Below are 18,135 nucleotides of genomic sequence, written 5' to 3'. Positions count from 1 at the left end.
ATGATGGCAAAGTGTGTTACTAATGGTTTTCTTTGAGACTGTGGTCCCAGCTCTCTTCAGGTCATTGGCCAGGTCCTGCCATGTAGTTCTGGGCTGATCCCTCACCTTCTTCATGATCATTGATGCCCCACGAGGTGAGATCTTGCATGGAGCCCCAGACTGAGGGAGATTGACCGTCATCTTGAAATTCTTCCATTTTCGAATAATTGCGGCAGAGGTTGTTGCCTTCTCACCAAGATGCTTGCCTATTGTCCTGTAGCCCATCCCAGCCTTGTGCAGGTCTACAATTTTATCCCTGATGTCCTTACACAGCTCTCTGGTCTTGGCCATTGTGGAGAGGTTGGAGTCTGTTTGATTGAGTGTGTGGACAGGTGTCTTTTATACAGGTAATGAGTGGAGAACAGGACTGCTTCTTAAAGAAAGACTAACAGGTTTGTGAGAGACGGAATTCTTACTGGTTGGTAGGTGATCTTATGTCATGCAATAAAATGCAAATTCATTATTTAAAAAAGGACCATTTAACAAAATGCTTAGTGACCAGTTCTTTCAAGACAGTGCAACAACAATTGAAACAACTGAATAAATAGCAAATACAAAGTACATGACTAATGTATAAAGAGATGTGAATAAATATAAGGTACAAAAGAGTGTTGAGTACAGTGTTCAGCCCCCTCCAGTCTAAAATCAAATCCTGAAGTGATTTATTACTTTGAAGAAGAAAAAAAAAAAGGCCCCTACTCTCTTATAATGATGACCATCCTGTCAGTCTTGGAATTTGACAATGTGATTCATTGGCCGCTAGTTTTCCCCACAGTCTTGTCCATCTTTGCGTATGCATCATCTTATGTGGTGAGCACCTAAGCGACTTATTCAAATGAAAACATTTATCATATATTTCTACAAAAATATGCAAACCCTACAGCATATATAGCATATGGCATCACCTCTAAATGAGACTGTGTCCTCAGTCAACCTACTTGGTTAAATAAGAGGGTGCAAAAAGGGGGGGGGGCGCAGGTGATGGAAGTTGGAAAGACAGATGTCTGGAATCATACCCAAGCTGTTATACGTTTACCAACGGCAGCGCCTTAGAACGGTAGAACTCCACCTCCCTAAGGACGTAGAAACTGTCCTGTTGAGAGGGGGTGCACCAGCAGGGTTTGATCTTGTTTTGGTGTAAGCATGCAAGCTGTAACTATCTCCTAGCTGCTGGCACACTCACAACAACAGAGAGACGATACCACGGTCAAGTGAGCTTAGTAATCATGTGGGAAGCATGGTTCAGTGTTTAGTCCGCCACCCAGGCGCTGAGAGCAGGCCCAGCCAGTTTGGCGATGGTTACACTGAGGGAGGTGCAAGTCAAAACGGGTGCAGCGGGTCTCTCAAGATAGTCCTCGATGCACTCCGCTTCACATATGAAATTGGCAGTGCACTCTTAGTTGGTCATGGAGTCTCCACCCAGTGTTGCCTTGGCATTGCCCTGCCCCTTGAGACCTTTCAGACATTTTCTTTCAGCTGAAAGGGATGATGTCCACACCTCATACCTGTGTAATTAGACCATAAGCCAGTTCTACCACAAGCACTGCTTACTTTCTTCCTATCAGTTTCTGCTGATTTACTGTGTGTGATTAAAATGCGGAGAACAGTGGTGTAAGTGCACATCCTTGTCAAATATAGAAAGAGGCTCAGCAGAGCCAATAAGGCTTAGAATATGAATTGCCTGTAGTTACTGGTTATGCATTATTGATGTAACATTGTAATATAGGCTCTTGTTGCTGTTTTGTGTTATGTATGGTCCTCATGCCACAATAAGAAACCAGTCTAGACCAGACATGCTGTAGCTATATGTCTGGTCTTAATAGTTGTTTCTCGAAATTCTACACAGTCCAATAACCTGCCTCCTCTGTGAAATGCTCATCCTGGTTGTGAACCAGTTTTGCTCTGATCCCCCTCGCGGTTTTTTGGATTAACAACTCTCATGATGACTGTGACACAAGTGACACCATCGCTTCTCGAAACCCATGGCCACTGTGGAGCAAGGGAAACAACCACATCAAGGTCATCATCATCTTCCGCTTATCCGGGGCCGGGTCGCGGGGGCAGCAGTCTAAGCAGAGATGCCCAGATTTCCCTCTCCCCAGACACTTCCTCCAGCTCTTCCGGGGGGGACACCGAGGCGTTCCCAGGCCAGCCGGGAGACATAGTCCCTCCAGCGTGTCCTAGGTCTTCCCCGGGGTCTCCTCCCGGTGGGATGGGCCTGGAACACCTTCCCAGGAAGGCGTTCCGGAGGCATCCGAAACAGATGCCCAAGCCACCTCAGCTGACCCCTCTCGATGTGGAGGAGCAGCGGCTCTACTCTGAGCTCCTCCCGGGTGACCGAGCTTCTCACCCTATCTCTAAGGTATCGCCCAGCCACCCTGCGGAGAAAGCTCATTTCGGCCGCCTGTATCCGGGATCTTGTCCTTTCGGTCATGACCCAAAGCTCATGACCATAGGTGAGAGTAGGAACGTAGATTGACCACATCAAGGTCTCAGAGGGAATTCCTCGATCAATTGAAATCAGTGCAGAACCTATCTGACTAGCCATTTCACACCCGTTACAGTTGTCTGTTGGTCAGTTACCTCATAGTGTGAGGCTGCTTTTCTCTCTCTCTGTACCGCCTGGCACAGACATCCAGTTGACTGTGCTCCACTGCTGCCATAGGCTGGCTCAAGGAGTGCTTATGACAGAATGAGGTTTGGCAGAGCTGCAGAGAGAGGGGCTCAGTCACCATTTTTACCACATCCTTGGTACAGCATGCCAGAATGGCATTTGGAAAAGACGGCACACCAGTAATAAAATGCCCACTGATACTGTGTTTATATTGTGTTTTCATTCTTGGGAGTGGGGCAGTAGCTTTGGTGTTTTTTTGTCTTTTCATATATTTTATATTAGATAGGACAACTAGGAAAGGTAGTGGCAGGTAGAGAGGGTGTTCTGATCAAATGAGGTCCAAATGAGTTCAAGTTGAGTATAAATTGTGCGTTACATCTAAAACTGATGGTTTTGCTTCTTAGAAAATGAATAAATATGAATACGCTTATTTTAGTTGACAATATAAAATCTATGAATAATAATTTTATCTAAAATGAATAATAATTGTATCTAAATGCATGCTTTTTATTAAGAAGGAGGCACAGTCAATCATTTACTGTAAAACATTACTATAAGAGTTGTAGTTACACTGCTCTGACAGAGGAGGGTGTGATGTACGCTGATCAGAGGAGATTCTCAATCACCTGTATCAGCCGTCGTTACATTCTGAAACGCATCCAACTAGCCTAAATTATTAGATACATAGATTAAAAGTCACAGATCGTCACCAGAAACGTATTACATTAGCTGCACTTGCATTTTAAATCTGTCTCATAATATGGTTATGCATAATATATCCCTATGTGGCACCGTCAGTTAAAATAGTAATTTGATATAAAGACAAAGATTATTTGGAATATATTGTATTATGTGGGGTTTTTTTACAGTCATTGACACACTGCCATTGGTGTCTTTTGTTGGACGCTCCGCCCATGGAGGCGGTGTCTTAACTGACAGAAGGAAGTAGTAAACATTGGATTCTAGCGGAGCAGCGAGTTCAAATCGATGTTTGGGAGAACAATTTTTATTTTACGCAGCGAACTGTATCAGATTGTTTACAATGGAGACGAGACAACAGGGTGAGTGAGCATTAAAACACTAAATATATATAATACGATTTTGCTCATAGTGTATTTTTGTTGTTGCATTTATTGAATTGTGTGTTAAGCCTATAGTTTAACTACAATTAGAAGAGAGATTAATGAAGAACAACATGTAAATTAATTATTAATATAGCCTTATAATAAATATATGAATAGCCTCAGCAGTTGACCTGAGATAATGGTCTTCGTAGGTGAAATAGTGGGTTCTAACCTTAAATAAATGATTTCTCAGAAGAGAGAAATATAAATATTATATGCAACCAGAACTTTATCACATGACGCGTCTAGGCTGCTTGGTTTAGCGTGTGGATAACTTTCCCACGACTGTCGAATGTGCAACATCATGTTGCATTATGGTAGAGAAACTTACTATGGATGTAATATTGCTCTCACTTTCTCCCCATGTTATTTACATATTTCACATGCTATCCAAAATGACTGGTTCAAGGCCACCAATTTTTGCTCCCCACGTGACAATCTCACCAAATAATTGAAACCTTGTGACCATAGGTATTCAGCTTTGGACAGGCTTTCTTTGTAGTCTGCCCTACAGTATATGGTATGCATAGCAAGAGACCTGTCTTATCTTGTGCACACTACATTACCAGCTGAACACTGGATTTTATAATAAACATTCTGCTTCAAATAAGGTCAAGGCATTGTTTTTATCGCCTTCTGGGTATATCAGGTTTCAATCAGCCTTTAATAGAAACTGTATCTCATTGTAACCTGCAATATACACCAATCGTGTGTGTGTGTGTGTTTCATGTGTCTGTGTGCATGTGCACGTGTGCGGGATGGTGTTGTGTGTGTCTGTGTATGTGTGTAACCTACTCTTGTCTTTCACTCCATTCATTGTTGCCTGGACATCCATTGCATCCCCATCAGAGCTGTACTCTAGTGTACTGAGTGGCTGTAGAGTACTGACCGAAGGTGCGGGGGATTGGGGTAAGACCTTGTATTCTGTCAGGGCAATGCCCAGTGGGTTTGACTGGCATCGGCAACCTGAAGGTGACAGACAGATCTGTAGGCTATTTCAGTTCCCCTCATCTGTTTTGATGGTATCACAGTTGGTACAGTACATCAAGTGTTTGTCATCGGCCATTATCGAACAGTAAAACTGTACAGCGTCAACTGCATATTACAGACAACTGCATTTTGTAATAAATCGTTGGACTTGGATCCATTGATCTATCTTGACGATGCTGTAGGACCATTATAGTAGACCATCAGCCGATGTGTTTACATGCTACTTGGGCCGTTCTGTACATAGCTAGAATATTTGTGTTCCTGCATGTTTTGTTTGAGCCGATTATGTGAGATGGTGTGGCAGTGTGGTGTTTGTTCTCCATGTCGATCCCAAGACTTTGACAGTGTTGAGTCATTGTCAAACCAGTGTTGGTCGATATATTGTGAATGCCAATAGTAGCATGGATCTATTATTGGTATTGGTAATATGTATTATTTTAAAATATTTACAGTGCTTAATTAAATAAAACTTTCAACAGCTTAAACTATGGCCTGGCAGTTTTGCTCTAGTTTGGTTGTGAATACTACCATCTTAATGGAGAAATCTTATGAACATACCATATTATTCTGGAATGTAAAATGCTGTTAAATCTCAACAAACCATATAGAAAGATGATACTTTGGCCATATCACCCAGACCTAAACCAAGATCAACTCCTTCAGACAAGGCATGAAACAGTTATGATATAACTATTTTGTCATCTACAGTATGTGAGGTAGATGTTCAAAGACATTCTGTTATACAGCCTTTCTTTTCCGTAGAACGTGACCTCCAGGCATGAAGTAGTCTAGGCTGATGTATCTTATAAATTATTGCTAATTTAATCACATTAACATTATCTTTTCCCCTAATTTCTGCTACCAAATGAAGAGAGAGGACAGGGGCATCTCAGGACAGGTATGCCGGTTCATTGTTTACCTAATATGAATGTTCGTGTGATGTGTTCCTTCTGACTCAAGGTATGCAGAATTCAGATTCATGTTTTGAAAATGGTTTTATAATAAGGGATACTTACCTCCCGTTGGCCCGTTCACCAACTGGATATAAAAAATACTATTGAGTTTTTAAATTCACTGATATATAAAGGGTAACCATTTGATCAAGTTGCAGAAAAAGGTCTCTGAAACTGTATCTTTGACTTGAGCAAGCTCTCCACACAGCTTAATTCAGCTCTAGCTGAAGCAAAGGACTGAGGTAAATCTAGTTAGATAATCCCTAGGAAAATCCTACTGATTACTTCAGCCCGGTCACAAATTATGTAACAGAACAAGATGACGCCCTAAAACGGAAGCAAAAAATGGGAACCAAACTCCATAGAACTTCCTGTTCTGTTTTTTTTTTTTTTTTACTTCATTGTATTTTAAATTTTACCATGGTTTTTGCTATATTATTTTTAGTAAGGGGATGGGGGATAATTTCAGCCTTTCTGGCTGGCCCTGTCCTGTACCTGACAAATTTCCTGGATTTGTTTCATCGTTAACAACAGAATGCAGGTCATGTTATCGCATGGGTCAACTGATTGAACATAAATTAGTTCAAGTGGCAATAATAGGCATTAATAGTTAAGTATGGGTCCCCTGTAGCTCAGCTGTTGGAGCACGGTACTTGCAACGCCAGGATTGTGGGCTCAGTTCCCATGGGGGAGGGGGGTGAATACAAGACTAACGTGAAAAAGCAAAAGTGTGAAAGTGTATTTCTGAAGCTGTGGCCCCTGTGCTGCTAAAGATGATTAGTGTGAGTTTTGGGAGGATGTCTCGTCCTGCCACAGGACCTGCACTGTGGGGCGGGGCTTCCTGCACGAGGGGCGGTGCTCCTACTTTCAGGACAAATTCAGGGCAATGGACTTGGCAAACGCCTTGAGACAACTCAGTCCTGCTGACTTGGAGTGGGAATATGACAATGACGTGTTTGGATGGGGCCATAGAACAGAACATTCTGAATAGTTTCCATAATCAGTAGGAGGACATGAGTTTATGTAGTATTATTAACTGTTTGGTTTGAATCTTAAATGCTGATTTACAGAAACCAGTAGTATATGAGACCTTTTACCATGGGTCTCAATAACCTCAGCAGTTGACCTAACATGGGATGATGGCCTTCATAGGTGAAATTATGTATCCTAATTTTGTCCTCAAAAGAAAAGAAAACATTTAGAAATATTGCAGCTGGCAACCAGACCTATTTTTACATTTCTGTGTTTGTAGCCAGTTTACTACAGCTACTGTAAAAGGCACTTCAGGTATTTGTGGTATATGGCCAATGCACAACTTAATTCCACAATCCTGACTGATTTCAGTTGGTTTGATTGTGATGTGGTTCTTTGTTTACATGGTTGCCAGAATCTCTTCTAAGTCTCTCACCCTCTGGCTCTCCCAAATATGGGTGGTTAGTTAAGCTAGTCATTGCTGGAATTGGGGTGAGGTTTGAGTAACTGATGTTCAGATTACAGGCTGACAGGGAGTCAGAAGGAAACTCGGAGGCCATTGATTCTATGACATCCTGCCTGCATGGTTTCCATTTGGTTTTTGTGCTCTTTCATATTGATTACTATATTGATTTAATGAAAGTTAGCTAAGGTTAATGTATCTATACAGACCTCTGTAACAATGCCCATTGGAGTAGAACCTCCCACAGCCTACACAAACACCATCACCTTTGGGATGTTCATCATGGCACATTGTTAACAATGTACCCCTAACGGTTCACAGTGAAAACACACCAACAGCTGTTCCAACACAAATGCTTACATTTCAGGTGAGTGATGGGACTGGACTGTCTGCACAATAGTTATGATATAACTATTTTGTCATCTACAGTATGTGAGGTAGATGTTCAAAGACATTCTGTTATACAGCCTTTCTTTTCCGTAGAACGTGACCTCCAGGCATGAAGTAGTCTGCATTTGGTTATGTTGTGCTGTTTACGATTTGAAGCGCTGAAGCAAGTGTAAATTACAGGAGAACTGCGAGGGATGTGCAAAGAGATCCGCAATGCATACTATGTAGGCCTACATGATGATGCTACAAGCAAAAGTGAACTTTGCCCAAGGCTTCTGATGAGAAAGTCTTGAACTTCTCAGCACAACTTTCCTTCCTTTGATTGAGTTAGGTGGTCAAATTGCATCACAAGCTCTGCTGGTAATGCAATTACCAGTCGTCTGCTGGTATAATGAGAGACCGGGCCTCAAAGACGTGACTCCTGTTTGTTTGTTATTCTGTTTGCCTGTATTAAATCAGCACTTACCAATCAAGGTTTATTCAACGTAAGGATGCTAACTGTACTTGAAGTGTTCTTCTAACTTGCAGAAACACTAACTTGTGCACATCCTGTTTGTGTCTCATTAGGATTTTCAGCAGTGCAGTGCCTTAACCCACCCGTTTAAGTTTACTCACCTTTTGCTGATCAAGTCATGGATGCATTTATTTACATAAAGGCATTTTTACCACCACACCACTTTTCAGTTAAATAAATTATAGTTTCAAGACTATATTCTTCAGGGTAATTTTTAAAACCAGCATTGTGTAAGCATCAGCGAAACTAGACCGTTTTTAGGTTAAGAATCTTAGAGCCTTTCATGCTGTAATAAGGTATTTGGATTTCAATTCAGATTCCATCTCTCCATTTGCCATATGTATTAGCTAAATATTAGAGAGAGAAAAAATTCTAGGCACAGACGTTTAAGTTAGGTAAAGCAATAGTCCCAATTTGTTGTGACATCACTATAGGGTACCAGATGCAGTACGAGCTCCTATTTATTTACACATCTTCAATGTTCATCAGATCTATGGACCATTTTTGATTCAGTAGAGATATAAGAAACAACATGAAGAACAACATAAATGACAGTTAAACTTTAACTGACAATGAACCAAATAGTATCTTACCTATTTGAAGGATATCTTAGCGTATATGTACATAATAATGAACCTGGGCATGGAAGTGACAACTAGTTCATCCTGGATGTGGCCGTCTAACCACACAGCACTATATCAACAGATCTGTCTTGGCTGCTCATCAGTTAATGTTGGGCAAAGGTGTCAGAGTGTGTTTGTTATTAGCAAGGACTCAAACGCTGGATGTGATCGACATTGTGCATCGTAGGCGAGTTTGAAGTTTCTTAACTTTTGGACGGGTTGGTTTGATATAATCCTCCACCACTGCCCCCCCCCGCACCCCCCCCCCCGCAGGTCTGTTGGACCCAGAGCCTCTAACGGAAGTAGACGAAGAGATGGTGTCAGAAGTGGACCTCAACACCACTGTGACCGACGAAGAAAGGGAGGAAATACTGAGTGAACTCACTAAGGTAGGCTGCCTTTTCACTGCTCATTCACTCTATGTTGAGACCGAGACATTGTGGGAGTTTCGTTCAGGAAAGGCCATGACCTGTTACTCAGCCGAAGGCGTGGAGGCATAGGACTGTGATATCCAAAGAGGCCTAGACTATCTCTAGGCCTGTGTCACATGACCGGTGTTGTTTGACTATGAAATATTTGCTGTAAATGGGAGTGGGAGTAAAGAGCGTTATGAGTTATGTAAATCTTGGCAGCTTTATCTGCACAGCTCTTTTGCATATCCTATTGTTCAGCCTCATTGGGGTGGTCATTTACACTCTCCACTCCTCGGTTGTTTACTGTGACCGTAGGCCAACTGCACAGAGGAAATACAGTATAATTGTCGCGCTCTACTTCAGCTCTGTCTGTTTAATACTGGATTATTATTATTACACACCATTACCATCACACACTGTAAATACCTTTCATTGTCATTTGTAGCATAAGGCTGGGTAAAATATACTTTGTCATGAAGATACTGTAGTAAGATTAAATCTTATCGCCAAGGGAAATGGCCAAGGGAAAGTATGAGTCAGTATTTCTTAATACTCTCTTATTGTCTCTCTTCTTTCTTTTTTGTTTCATCCGTGTAGTTGGAGGATGAAATCTCCACCCTGAGGCAAGTGTTGGCCTCCAAAGAGAAGCACCACTCAGAGCTCAAAGCCAAACTGGGTATAACACCACTCAGTGAGCTCAAACAAAACTTCAGCAAGAGCTGGTATGACATGCAGACTTCCATTGCGTGAGTACCCACAGCATTTCGGCGTGCGTTGTGTTCCTGTGTTATGTATGCGTCAAATGTGTTGTTCCAACCAAGTGTGTATGGAGGGGGTTGAGGAAGGGGGTTTAGAAAGACTGCCTGTTGCCATTTATCAGGATGGCATTCTTTATTTATTTAGACCCATCTTTTCCCACTTATTTTTAATGTTGTAGCCTCACAGTGACGCACAGTGACTTTGTGGCTTGCCTAAGCCATACTAGTGTATGTGCAGGAACTCACAAAAAAATACACAGATATTTGCTGGAAAACATATCCAGTAATAAACTTTACTGTCACATCTGTGCAGGATAATACACTCATGTCAATATCAGATGTCTTGGGTATTCCACTATAACAAGCATGCATGTATCACTCTTACTGTCCAAAACAAAGGTTTTTATTATATTCCTTCATGCTGTAATAGTAAGAATTAGTTTTGAAGCTTCCTGTTTGCGACTAGTCTGGCTCATGAATGCGACCGACTCAATTCCAGGAATTAAACTTGGATACAAACACTGGTCTGCTTGATGCCATAACATGAAAGTTAGTGGAAATTAGATGTTACATCCAAAGTATATCTCTTTAAGGATGGAAGAAAATAACATGCACACCCTTAAGGTGTTTGGATCCCGTCATCAGAGATTGCCTTTATGGGCATCATAGTGATGTATGTATGGATCCGGTCTGTTCAGGCTCAGTGAGGCAGACAATAAAACAGGAACAGCCAGCCTATTAGTGCTGTAGCATCTACAGCAGCCCTGCCTGCCTGTCTGCCTGCCTGCCTGCCTGTCTAGCTGTCAGGCTCAGGACTCATCTAACCTCAGGAGCAGTGAGTCAGAACAAACAGCAGCTTCAGGCTCTCTCGCTCTCTCTGAGATTGATCAAAATCAGAACAATTTAGTTCTGACCGGAAAATATCCTGAATGATGTAGTAAATTGCCAAACACTGTGAGGACCTTTGCTTAAGTGTGTCAGTGACCAGTAGCAGTGGCCCTATATATCTGTTCTATCCATCTCTGCTTGTGTTTCTAGAGTAGCCTGATGGCTCTGGTTATTGAGTTACCAGAGTCACACTTTATCTAGCTGCTCAAATCACTGTTACCATGGTGAGGGACCTGCAAGCCACCAGCTTCAAGCAGACCCAGTGAGGTCGAGGGACCGGGGGGGAAGGGAACTGAGAACATTTACAATGGTCAGAACGTACGTCCTCGATCTCCAGTCTCAACGCCCACTCCAAACAAACGCCACGGCGACCGGTGTCGAGGAGCTCAGCGACTCCCTCTTAAGAGCTGAGTGGTGTACTGCACCATTGTCTGTTGCCGCCATTATTTCACGGCGACTTTTAAGTGACATCTCCTTCTCCGCCTGTCTCCGTCTGTGTCTCTCTCTTCCTCCCTCCAGGCTCCAAACTAATTAGCTTAAGCAGCAGTTTAGGCGGGGGAGTGCACTTCTCTCATTATTACGTTGCACAGCAAAGTGGTAGGCAGATACACTGCACAGACTCATCTAATAAGGCGCTGACATAGGCTGATGTTAAGGGCTGAATGGGCGTTAGTACACATTTAGTCTGTGTCCTGTACTGTAATCGGTCTCCCTGGCCTGAGGCTCTGTAAGGTTGGAAGCCAGTCAGGCAGAAGATGGCTGTTAGACTAGTTGGCTGTTATACCTAGAAAACAAAGGGGAAAATCAATGGCTTCCCATTGTAGGACAGCACACTAATAGGGGTATTAGCCATACAGATAATCAGAGTAGCTCTTTCCTCATTGATGCTTTAGCATCGAGTTACGTAAACCAAATGCTAGGTCTCGTGTGTGCCGTGCTCAGAGTAGGTACAGTACTGTCCGCATTTAGTAAAAACTAAGCAGATCTCCTGTCCACGGGTAAATGATATTCTCCTGGGTCTGTTTACGATATTGAGCTGGAGGATCAACTACACCCTGTGTCTGCCTCGCGCTGCTCTGTGTATGCCAACTGAGCAGGGCTTTGTTTGTACAGGAGGAGAACAGGTTGGCTGCCCTTTTGTATCCTGTTCAGTGTTAGGTGTGACAAACACTGTCACCTCTTTCCACTCGGCCAGGTACAAAAAGACATCGGAGACGCTGAGCACGGCAGGCCAGAAGACGTCAGCAGCGTTCACCACACTGGGAACAGCCATCAGCAGGAAGTTTGGGGATATGAGGTATGGTGCCGCGGGTAGAGCCACTGCCCATCAACATGTTCATGGTGCAATATGTAGTAAAACATTATGCCACCACTAGGTCTTTGAGGCTACAGCTATTGAAACATTTCAGGGGCCTCAGAATGATCTTCACTTCCCTGTAGCCATCTTTACTTCTCTATGTGCCCAATCCTGACTGTCGCTGGGGTTTGACCCAAACAATCTGTTACAGTGGGCATGTTTGTTGCGTAAGCCCACAGTAAGCGGCTTTCTGCTGGGCAGATTGGATGTAGCCTGGGTGGAGCAGGGTGTGGGGGAAAGGATCAGGGCTGGGAGTGCCGGGGCTAACCTGGAGTAACCCTGACGGAGAACCCTGGCTGCTAGCGGCCTGTGAACAGGCAGACCAGGGCTCAGTGACTGGCCAGTGTGGGCCCTCTCTGGGATCACGGACACTGGGGAGCTATCGTGTTGTAGACAGCTGGCCCTGGTGTCACTGGTGAGGCCATACACTGACAGATATACAAACTGGCCAGTCCATGTTATTTAATAGTGTTGCTCTTATCTTGAGCTAATTATAATGGGTTAATCTCAAGATTGCTAGGTAAGTCATTAATGCTTCACGATCGAATTTACGCTTTCTTCCATCCTTTTCCTCAACAAAGTATGTGTCAGCAAAGGCACTGCTAGTAGGAAACAACTAATAATTTTTGTACGGTTTTTCAATGTCAGTCATTATTGCATTACAACAAAATACATGTAAAATACTCATTATACTCAAGTGCAAGTTTGTACATGTGTATTTACCAACCAATACGATGTATGGAATCATTCAAATCATGTTGAACATGAAGCTAGAGAGATAAATAGACATTCCTTCATGTATTCCAGCATGTATGGCCTTGAGTTAATGTATCCCAGAAGGTATGTCCCTAGTATGTGTGTGTGGGTGTGTGCATGCCTGTGATTTTGTTCCCATGTGTGGATTTTCTATGTAAATCAGGGATGGGCAACTTGGATGGTGGTGGGGGCCACAGAATTTGTGTACTGGTCATCAGGGGGCCGCAGATTAACTTGGAACACACAAACACATTACATTAACAAATGTATTAGAAGTACACTAGGTCTGATGCTACTTAACGTATATCTGGGCAATTTTAAAATATTGATCAACGTGCCGTTTTCCCGCTCTGCTCATCTCTCCTGAGACTCAGCAAGTTTGCTGCCCTGTTTCTAAACGTCTTAACCCTTTAAATGCCATAGGTTTTTTGGCTGTTTTCTCTACTTTGATATTTTGGCATGTACAGAGACTTCTGTAATAGGTATCATCAAGTGTTTTATGGCGCAAACATCAGCACACTGCTCAGCTACACGTAGAAAGACATCACAACAGCTTTCTGGGACACTGAAATGACTGTTTTATGTGTAAACATGCATAAAATGATTTCAAGTATATTTCATTTTTTGTTTCAGCATAGATTTTGGTTCCAATAATAACTTTACAATACATTTAAGGTCAAACGTGATATATATTTTTTTCATTTCTTTTTTTTTTGTGTGTATATATTATTTAACGCTTTTCTCAATTAATCTGAGGGCCACACAAAGAGGGGATGGGGGCTGCATGCAGTGTGCGGGCCGTCAGTTGCCCATGCCTGATGTAAATTATAAGTTTAGTACAGGACATTTTTCTAAAGCTGGTCAATATGTTGCCTAGTGAAATATAAGAAGTATGTGCCCCAGGCCACTTGCATTGTGTGTGAAATGCTTAATTAGCTTTGAGGAAGCATGCAGAGGAAGGGTTTCCCTACGGTGATGTTTGCTGTTGTCTTTTGGTTTCCTCCACCACTGTAATGAAGCCTTAAGTTCTATCAACATGGACCAGCTTGGGGTATACTATAGTAAACCTAAATCTCCATTGCAATGCATAATATGTAACTTTCAGTTTGGTACGCATTTATTATTGGATATCCAAATTACAGTTTGTACAATATGTCAGGAATTTGCAGTATGAATTTCTTATGAATTCACAAATATTGCAGCTAACATTAGCTAGGCAGCCAAATTTAGCTGGTTAGAGGTAGGGTTAGGTTTCAAGAATAATTAGTTAACATGCTACCTGTAAGATGTAACAATGAACTAAAATGCAGAGTAGTTTAAGAGTTGGTAAATATACAGCTCCGGAAATAATTAAAAGACCACTGCACCTTTTTCTTTTCTTTCCAAAGAAGTTGAAAAGGAATAAAGCTGTATATTTATATGTTTGTAATGAGATTTGAAAACACAACTTTTGGATTGCTAGATATTCACAGTATCTAACATTCTGTTACCACGCCAAACATTAAATATGATAGTAATCGGTGTACAAGTATCACTGTTTGAAAAAGTGAAAACCTAAATGTGTATGTTAGTATACATTATCTGGCATGACCATAGCTTTGATGACTGATTGGTAAATTGTGTGTTTACACTGTGTGTGTGTGTGTGTGTGTGTGTGTGTGTGTATACTGTAGATCACAACTCCAACACTGCCATTATTCTAAAATAAAGTATAGCTACAAGTAGCCTTCTATACAGTATAGGTAAGATACTTCATACTGTCTTAACAATCAATTGTCTTAACATTTTTTATTTTATCTCTTCCTGTGACTCAAAAGATCTAATTCACTTGGGTAAGTTATTGTTTCAGTGTTATCTCAGTAGTAGCCTTGCAATAGCATGTCTTATTTGGAGAAAGATACACGTGTAAGCAAGGACTGCACTGCAACTAGTCTGAAGAATAAGATGATGGCTGTTTGCCCAAATTAATATGAGAATAATTAGGATATGGTAATGAACTGAATGGGGTCATTTCAAGGACTCTTTAGATTTGTTTAGTGGGACAGTTCCAGTGCTGTCAGATTATGCTGAATATGTAAGATAGTCAGATCAGAAGCACACAGGCCTTTGAGCAATCTTCACATTATTGTGATTTACTTGTTGGTAGTGCAACCTGTTTACAGTTTAGATTTATTCTCATTTTCTCTTGAACCTTGTGTAGATTTAGCATGCCCAATTCTCTAGAAATGACACATTACTTTAGATGATACTGCATGACTCTGTGGTCTAATGTCACCTTACAGTATAAGCCTTTCGATTCCTCTGTATTTATCTAAGAAATTTATGTTTCTTTTAGGCAATCAGATGATGGGTAAATCTATATTATTGAAATGCCTAGAAGGCTATCCTGCTGTAGAATTATAGTCTAGGGGGAGTGCTTGCTGAGTCTGCTGTATTGTACTGTAGTTTGCTGTACTGTGTGTGTGTGTGTGTGTGTGTGTGTGTGCGTGCTGTGTTTTCTGCATTTTATAAATCGAAGTTAATGATTAACTCCTCTCTTGCCTGGGCCATGCTCTCATGGGACAGCTACTCTATCCGCCACTCAATGAGCATGCCCGCTATGAGGTAATTGTGTGTGTAGAGATAGTCAATCCTGTGTTTGTGATCCACTAGATCCCCATCCCTAGCCACCCAACACTGACGATTTGTTTGTGAGGAGATGTGGAGGTGAAATAGGGACTGATCTTCATAGTTGTCTGATCTGCAGCAGTCAAGACAAACAAAATAACTCTGATCTGTTTATCAAAAGATAGATGTGTCTAAATATGACCATCATAGAAATCCTAACGCTAAAGAGCATTTCAGTTTCACTCAGCATGCAGAACTTGGCATAAAGACCACTGTCAATGCAGACAGATTTAGTCTAATGGTGTTGACATGGCGGCTCAGAAAGATTAAAGTATATGGTATACTAAAGTAAAAGCACTCTGGACAAACTGATCTGCCTTTCGTCCCATTAGGAACTCGCCAAGTTTCAAGTCCTTTGAGGAGAAGGTTGAAAGCACCGTTTCCAACATAAAGGTAATGTTAAACTTGGAACATGTCAGTTCCAAAGCAATGACAGAATTCAGTGGTTCAAGTACAGCAGGTAGCACTCAATCTGCTGGCGGATTTGGACAGTAGTGTGGATCTTAAAGGTAATCTCAGATTGAGCCGAGCTACGCAGCACTTACCACGAATGTGTGTCCAACCTACTGCACTGAAATAGATTTTTAACATTAGCCTATTTTAACATTTTGGTTTGTTTGTGTCTGTGCGTTTCTTTGTTTGTTTTTGGATTTGGAGCAGACAAAGGTGGGAAGCCAAGGAGGTGGAGGGAGTTTTGAGGAGGTGCTCTCTTCAGCAGCCCATGCTAGTGCCCAGGAAACCCCCAGCAACAACCTGTCTGAGGAAAGCAGTGACCATGAGAGGACCTGCTAGACCAGAGCCTGAATCACTCAATCAAGAATAGCATTAATCTTCCCCACATCCGTCCAGGGCCAAATTACTATACCTCACAAGAAGAATGTACTGTACATCAGTGTTTCCCAAACCTGGTCCTCAGGACCCCAAGGGGTGCATGTTTTTGTTTTTGCCCAAGCACTCACACACCTGTTTCAAATGTTGCCCTACCACTTACACACTTGATTGACATAATCAACCTGTCATCAGGTCTTAAATTTGAATCAGGTGTGTGAGTGCTTGGGCAAAAACATGCAACCCTTTGGGTCCTGAGGACCAGGATTGGGATACACTGCTCTACATGATACTTCATTGTCCAAGAAGGTCCATTTGACTCGGCACAATAGAGATACAGTGTCTATCCAAAACCAGATCCAGTACCAACACAAATGTGTATTACCTACCTGTTACATAGCCTTTTACTATTGATGTATGATGTTTTGTCATCATACGTCAAGACGAAACATTGATAATCAAAAACATTGTGCCACTGTGTACACCTGTTCTTGATAGGAATGCAGCTATAACCTTTCGTATTAAAAGATGTCCTCACTTTATATCAATGGATTTGACAAATTTGGTGAACCTTCAAACCCCAATCCCCAAACTTTTTGATATAGTTTTTTTAAGGACATCAACTTTCTAAGAGTGGACAATCAATAGAGGACATATAATTTGTGTGTGATACTACCACTTAAATCACTTGGTGCTGGATTTGTAGGCATATAAAAAGGACCGGGGTAAAGCTTTATAATAGAAATCCACTGTTGTTTTTCCTATTCATAATACCAATATGTCCCCCTTTATATCAATCGTACATGGCTTGCTTACAAGCCTTGATTGAGGGGCCTCTGAGTGCATGCTGTAGGTCACTGCTGTCAAGCAGTGGAGATGCTTTAACACACAGTTGGATTACATGTCTATTTTAAAACATGGGGATATATTCTGGTTATTACCGATAACCTTTAAAAATGTCTGGTTTAGAATGAACTTTCGTCAAGTGAATGTTTTCCTCCCTTTTGTACCAGTTATCGTTGCTGTGGATTTTAAACTGAACGGCGGGTGCAGTCAAATTTTTTCACCCTATGAGGTTGGAATATTTTGTGAAGGTGATGACAATGCCCTTTTAATGCAACCACGGTTTTAAAAGACTGACATGTCAGCTTGTTTTGTTGGGATAGTTTCCTCTCCCCATTGAGACCACTCCCTGATGCTGCTTTTGTAACTAACTTTTTGACTACTTGGAAATAACACAGTAACATACTTATCACCCAGATATGATATTGATACAAAAAGGCTGCATTGGACCTTTAACTGTGACTGGATTGTTTCGGGTGTTCAGGCGAGATACTGACCATGTTCTGATGCTGAGAGGTAGCCTATATTCACCGGTGGTTGCTTGAGACATAATCAATTAACGGATTGCGATACGGTTAGCTGACTCCTAAAAGACCCAAGGCATTGCTAGATCGGTCAGCAACGTCTGAGCAAAGGAATGGCCATTTCTGACTACGTTTTTATTATGCTGAGATTTACCTATTCCTAAACGTGACCGTTTCAATGCCCAAAAATCAGTAACAGTTGTAGTCCAGCAATGTGAACTTAATACAGAATACACTGTATATTCCTTTCTAAATGTACTGTGTTTTCTGCAGTATCACTATTAAACTATTTGTTGCAAACAAATCCAAAGGTGTGTCATGTATTACTCTTAAAAATGTAATTACAGCTAAAGAAATAGTATAATATTAAATGATTTGGTACTAAAATAAAACATTCATGCAGTAATCAATTGTTGGTA

At 41.7% G+C, this 18,135-nt stretch overlaps 1 protein-coding gene across 10 annotated transcripts; it reads left to right on the top strand.

Moving 5' to 3' along the window:
* Nucleotides 1-3,573: 3,573 nt before the first annotated feature.
* On the top strand, nucleotides 3,574-16,499 carry tpd52l1 (tpd52 like 1). 10 transcript variants are annotated; one of them, XM_013138702.4, is made up of 11 exons: nucleotides 3,574-3,714; nucleotides 4,627-4,671; nucleotides 5,639-5,665; nucleotides 8,956-9,071; nucleotides 9,693-9,841; nucleotides 11,937-12,038; nucleotides 14,672-14,686; nucleotides 15,190-15,204; nucleotides 15,420-15,458; nucleotides 15,854-15,914; nucleotides 16,179-16,499. In XM_013138702.4, exons 1-11 carry the CDS (start codon nucleotides 3,696-3,698, stop codon nucleotides 16,311-16,313), a joined length of 723 nt encoding a protein of 240 aa, XP_012994156.1. In that variant the 5' UTR covers nucleotides 3,574-3,695; the 3' UTR covers nucleotides 16,314-16,499. The 10 variants fall into 10 exon arrangements, with proteins under 10 accessions (XP_012994156.1, XP_010881263.1, XP_012994154.1 ...); XM_010882961.4 differs by having other exon boundaries at nucleotides 4,627-4,686; nucleotides 16,182-16,499; XM_013138700.4 differs by having other exon boundaries at nucleotides 4,627-4,686.
* The last annotated feature ends 1,636 nt before the right edge of the window (nucleotides 16,500-18,135 follow it).

This window comes from Esox lucius, chromosome 18 (genome assembly GCF_011004845.1).
Source record: "Esox lucius isolate fEsoLuc1 chromosome 18, fEsoLuc1.pri, whole genome shotgun sequence".
NCBI classification, from domain to species: domain Eukaryota; kingdom Metazoa; phylum Chordata; class Actinopteri; order Esociformes; family Esocidae; genus Esox; species Esox lucius.
Note: the sequence above shows the minus strand (reverse complement) of the source record. Positions and strands in the feature narration are given on the sequence as shown.

Bases quoted from the DNA above. Each gene is read 5' to 3' on its own strand.
- tpd52l1 (XM_013138700.4), top strand. The intron at 15,459-15,853 runs GTAATTGTGTGT...TCGTCCCATTAG, and splicing joins ATGAGCATGCCCGCTATGAG to GAACTCGCCAAGTTTCAAGT. The intron at 15,915-16,178 runs GTAATGTTAAAC...TTGGATTTGGAG, and splicing joins GCACCGTTTCCAACATAAAG to CAGACAAAGGTGGGAAGCCA.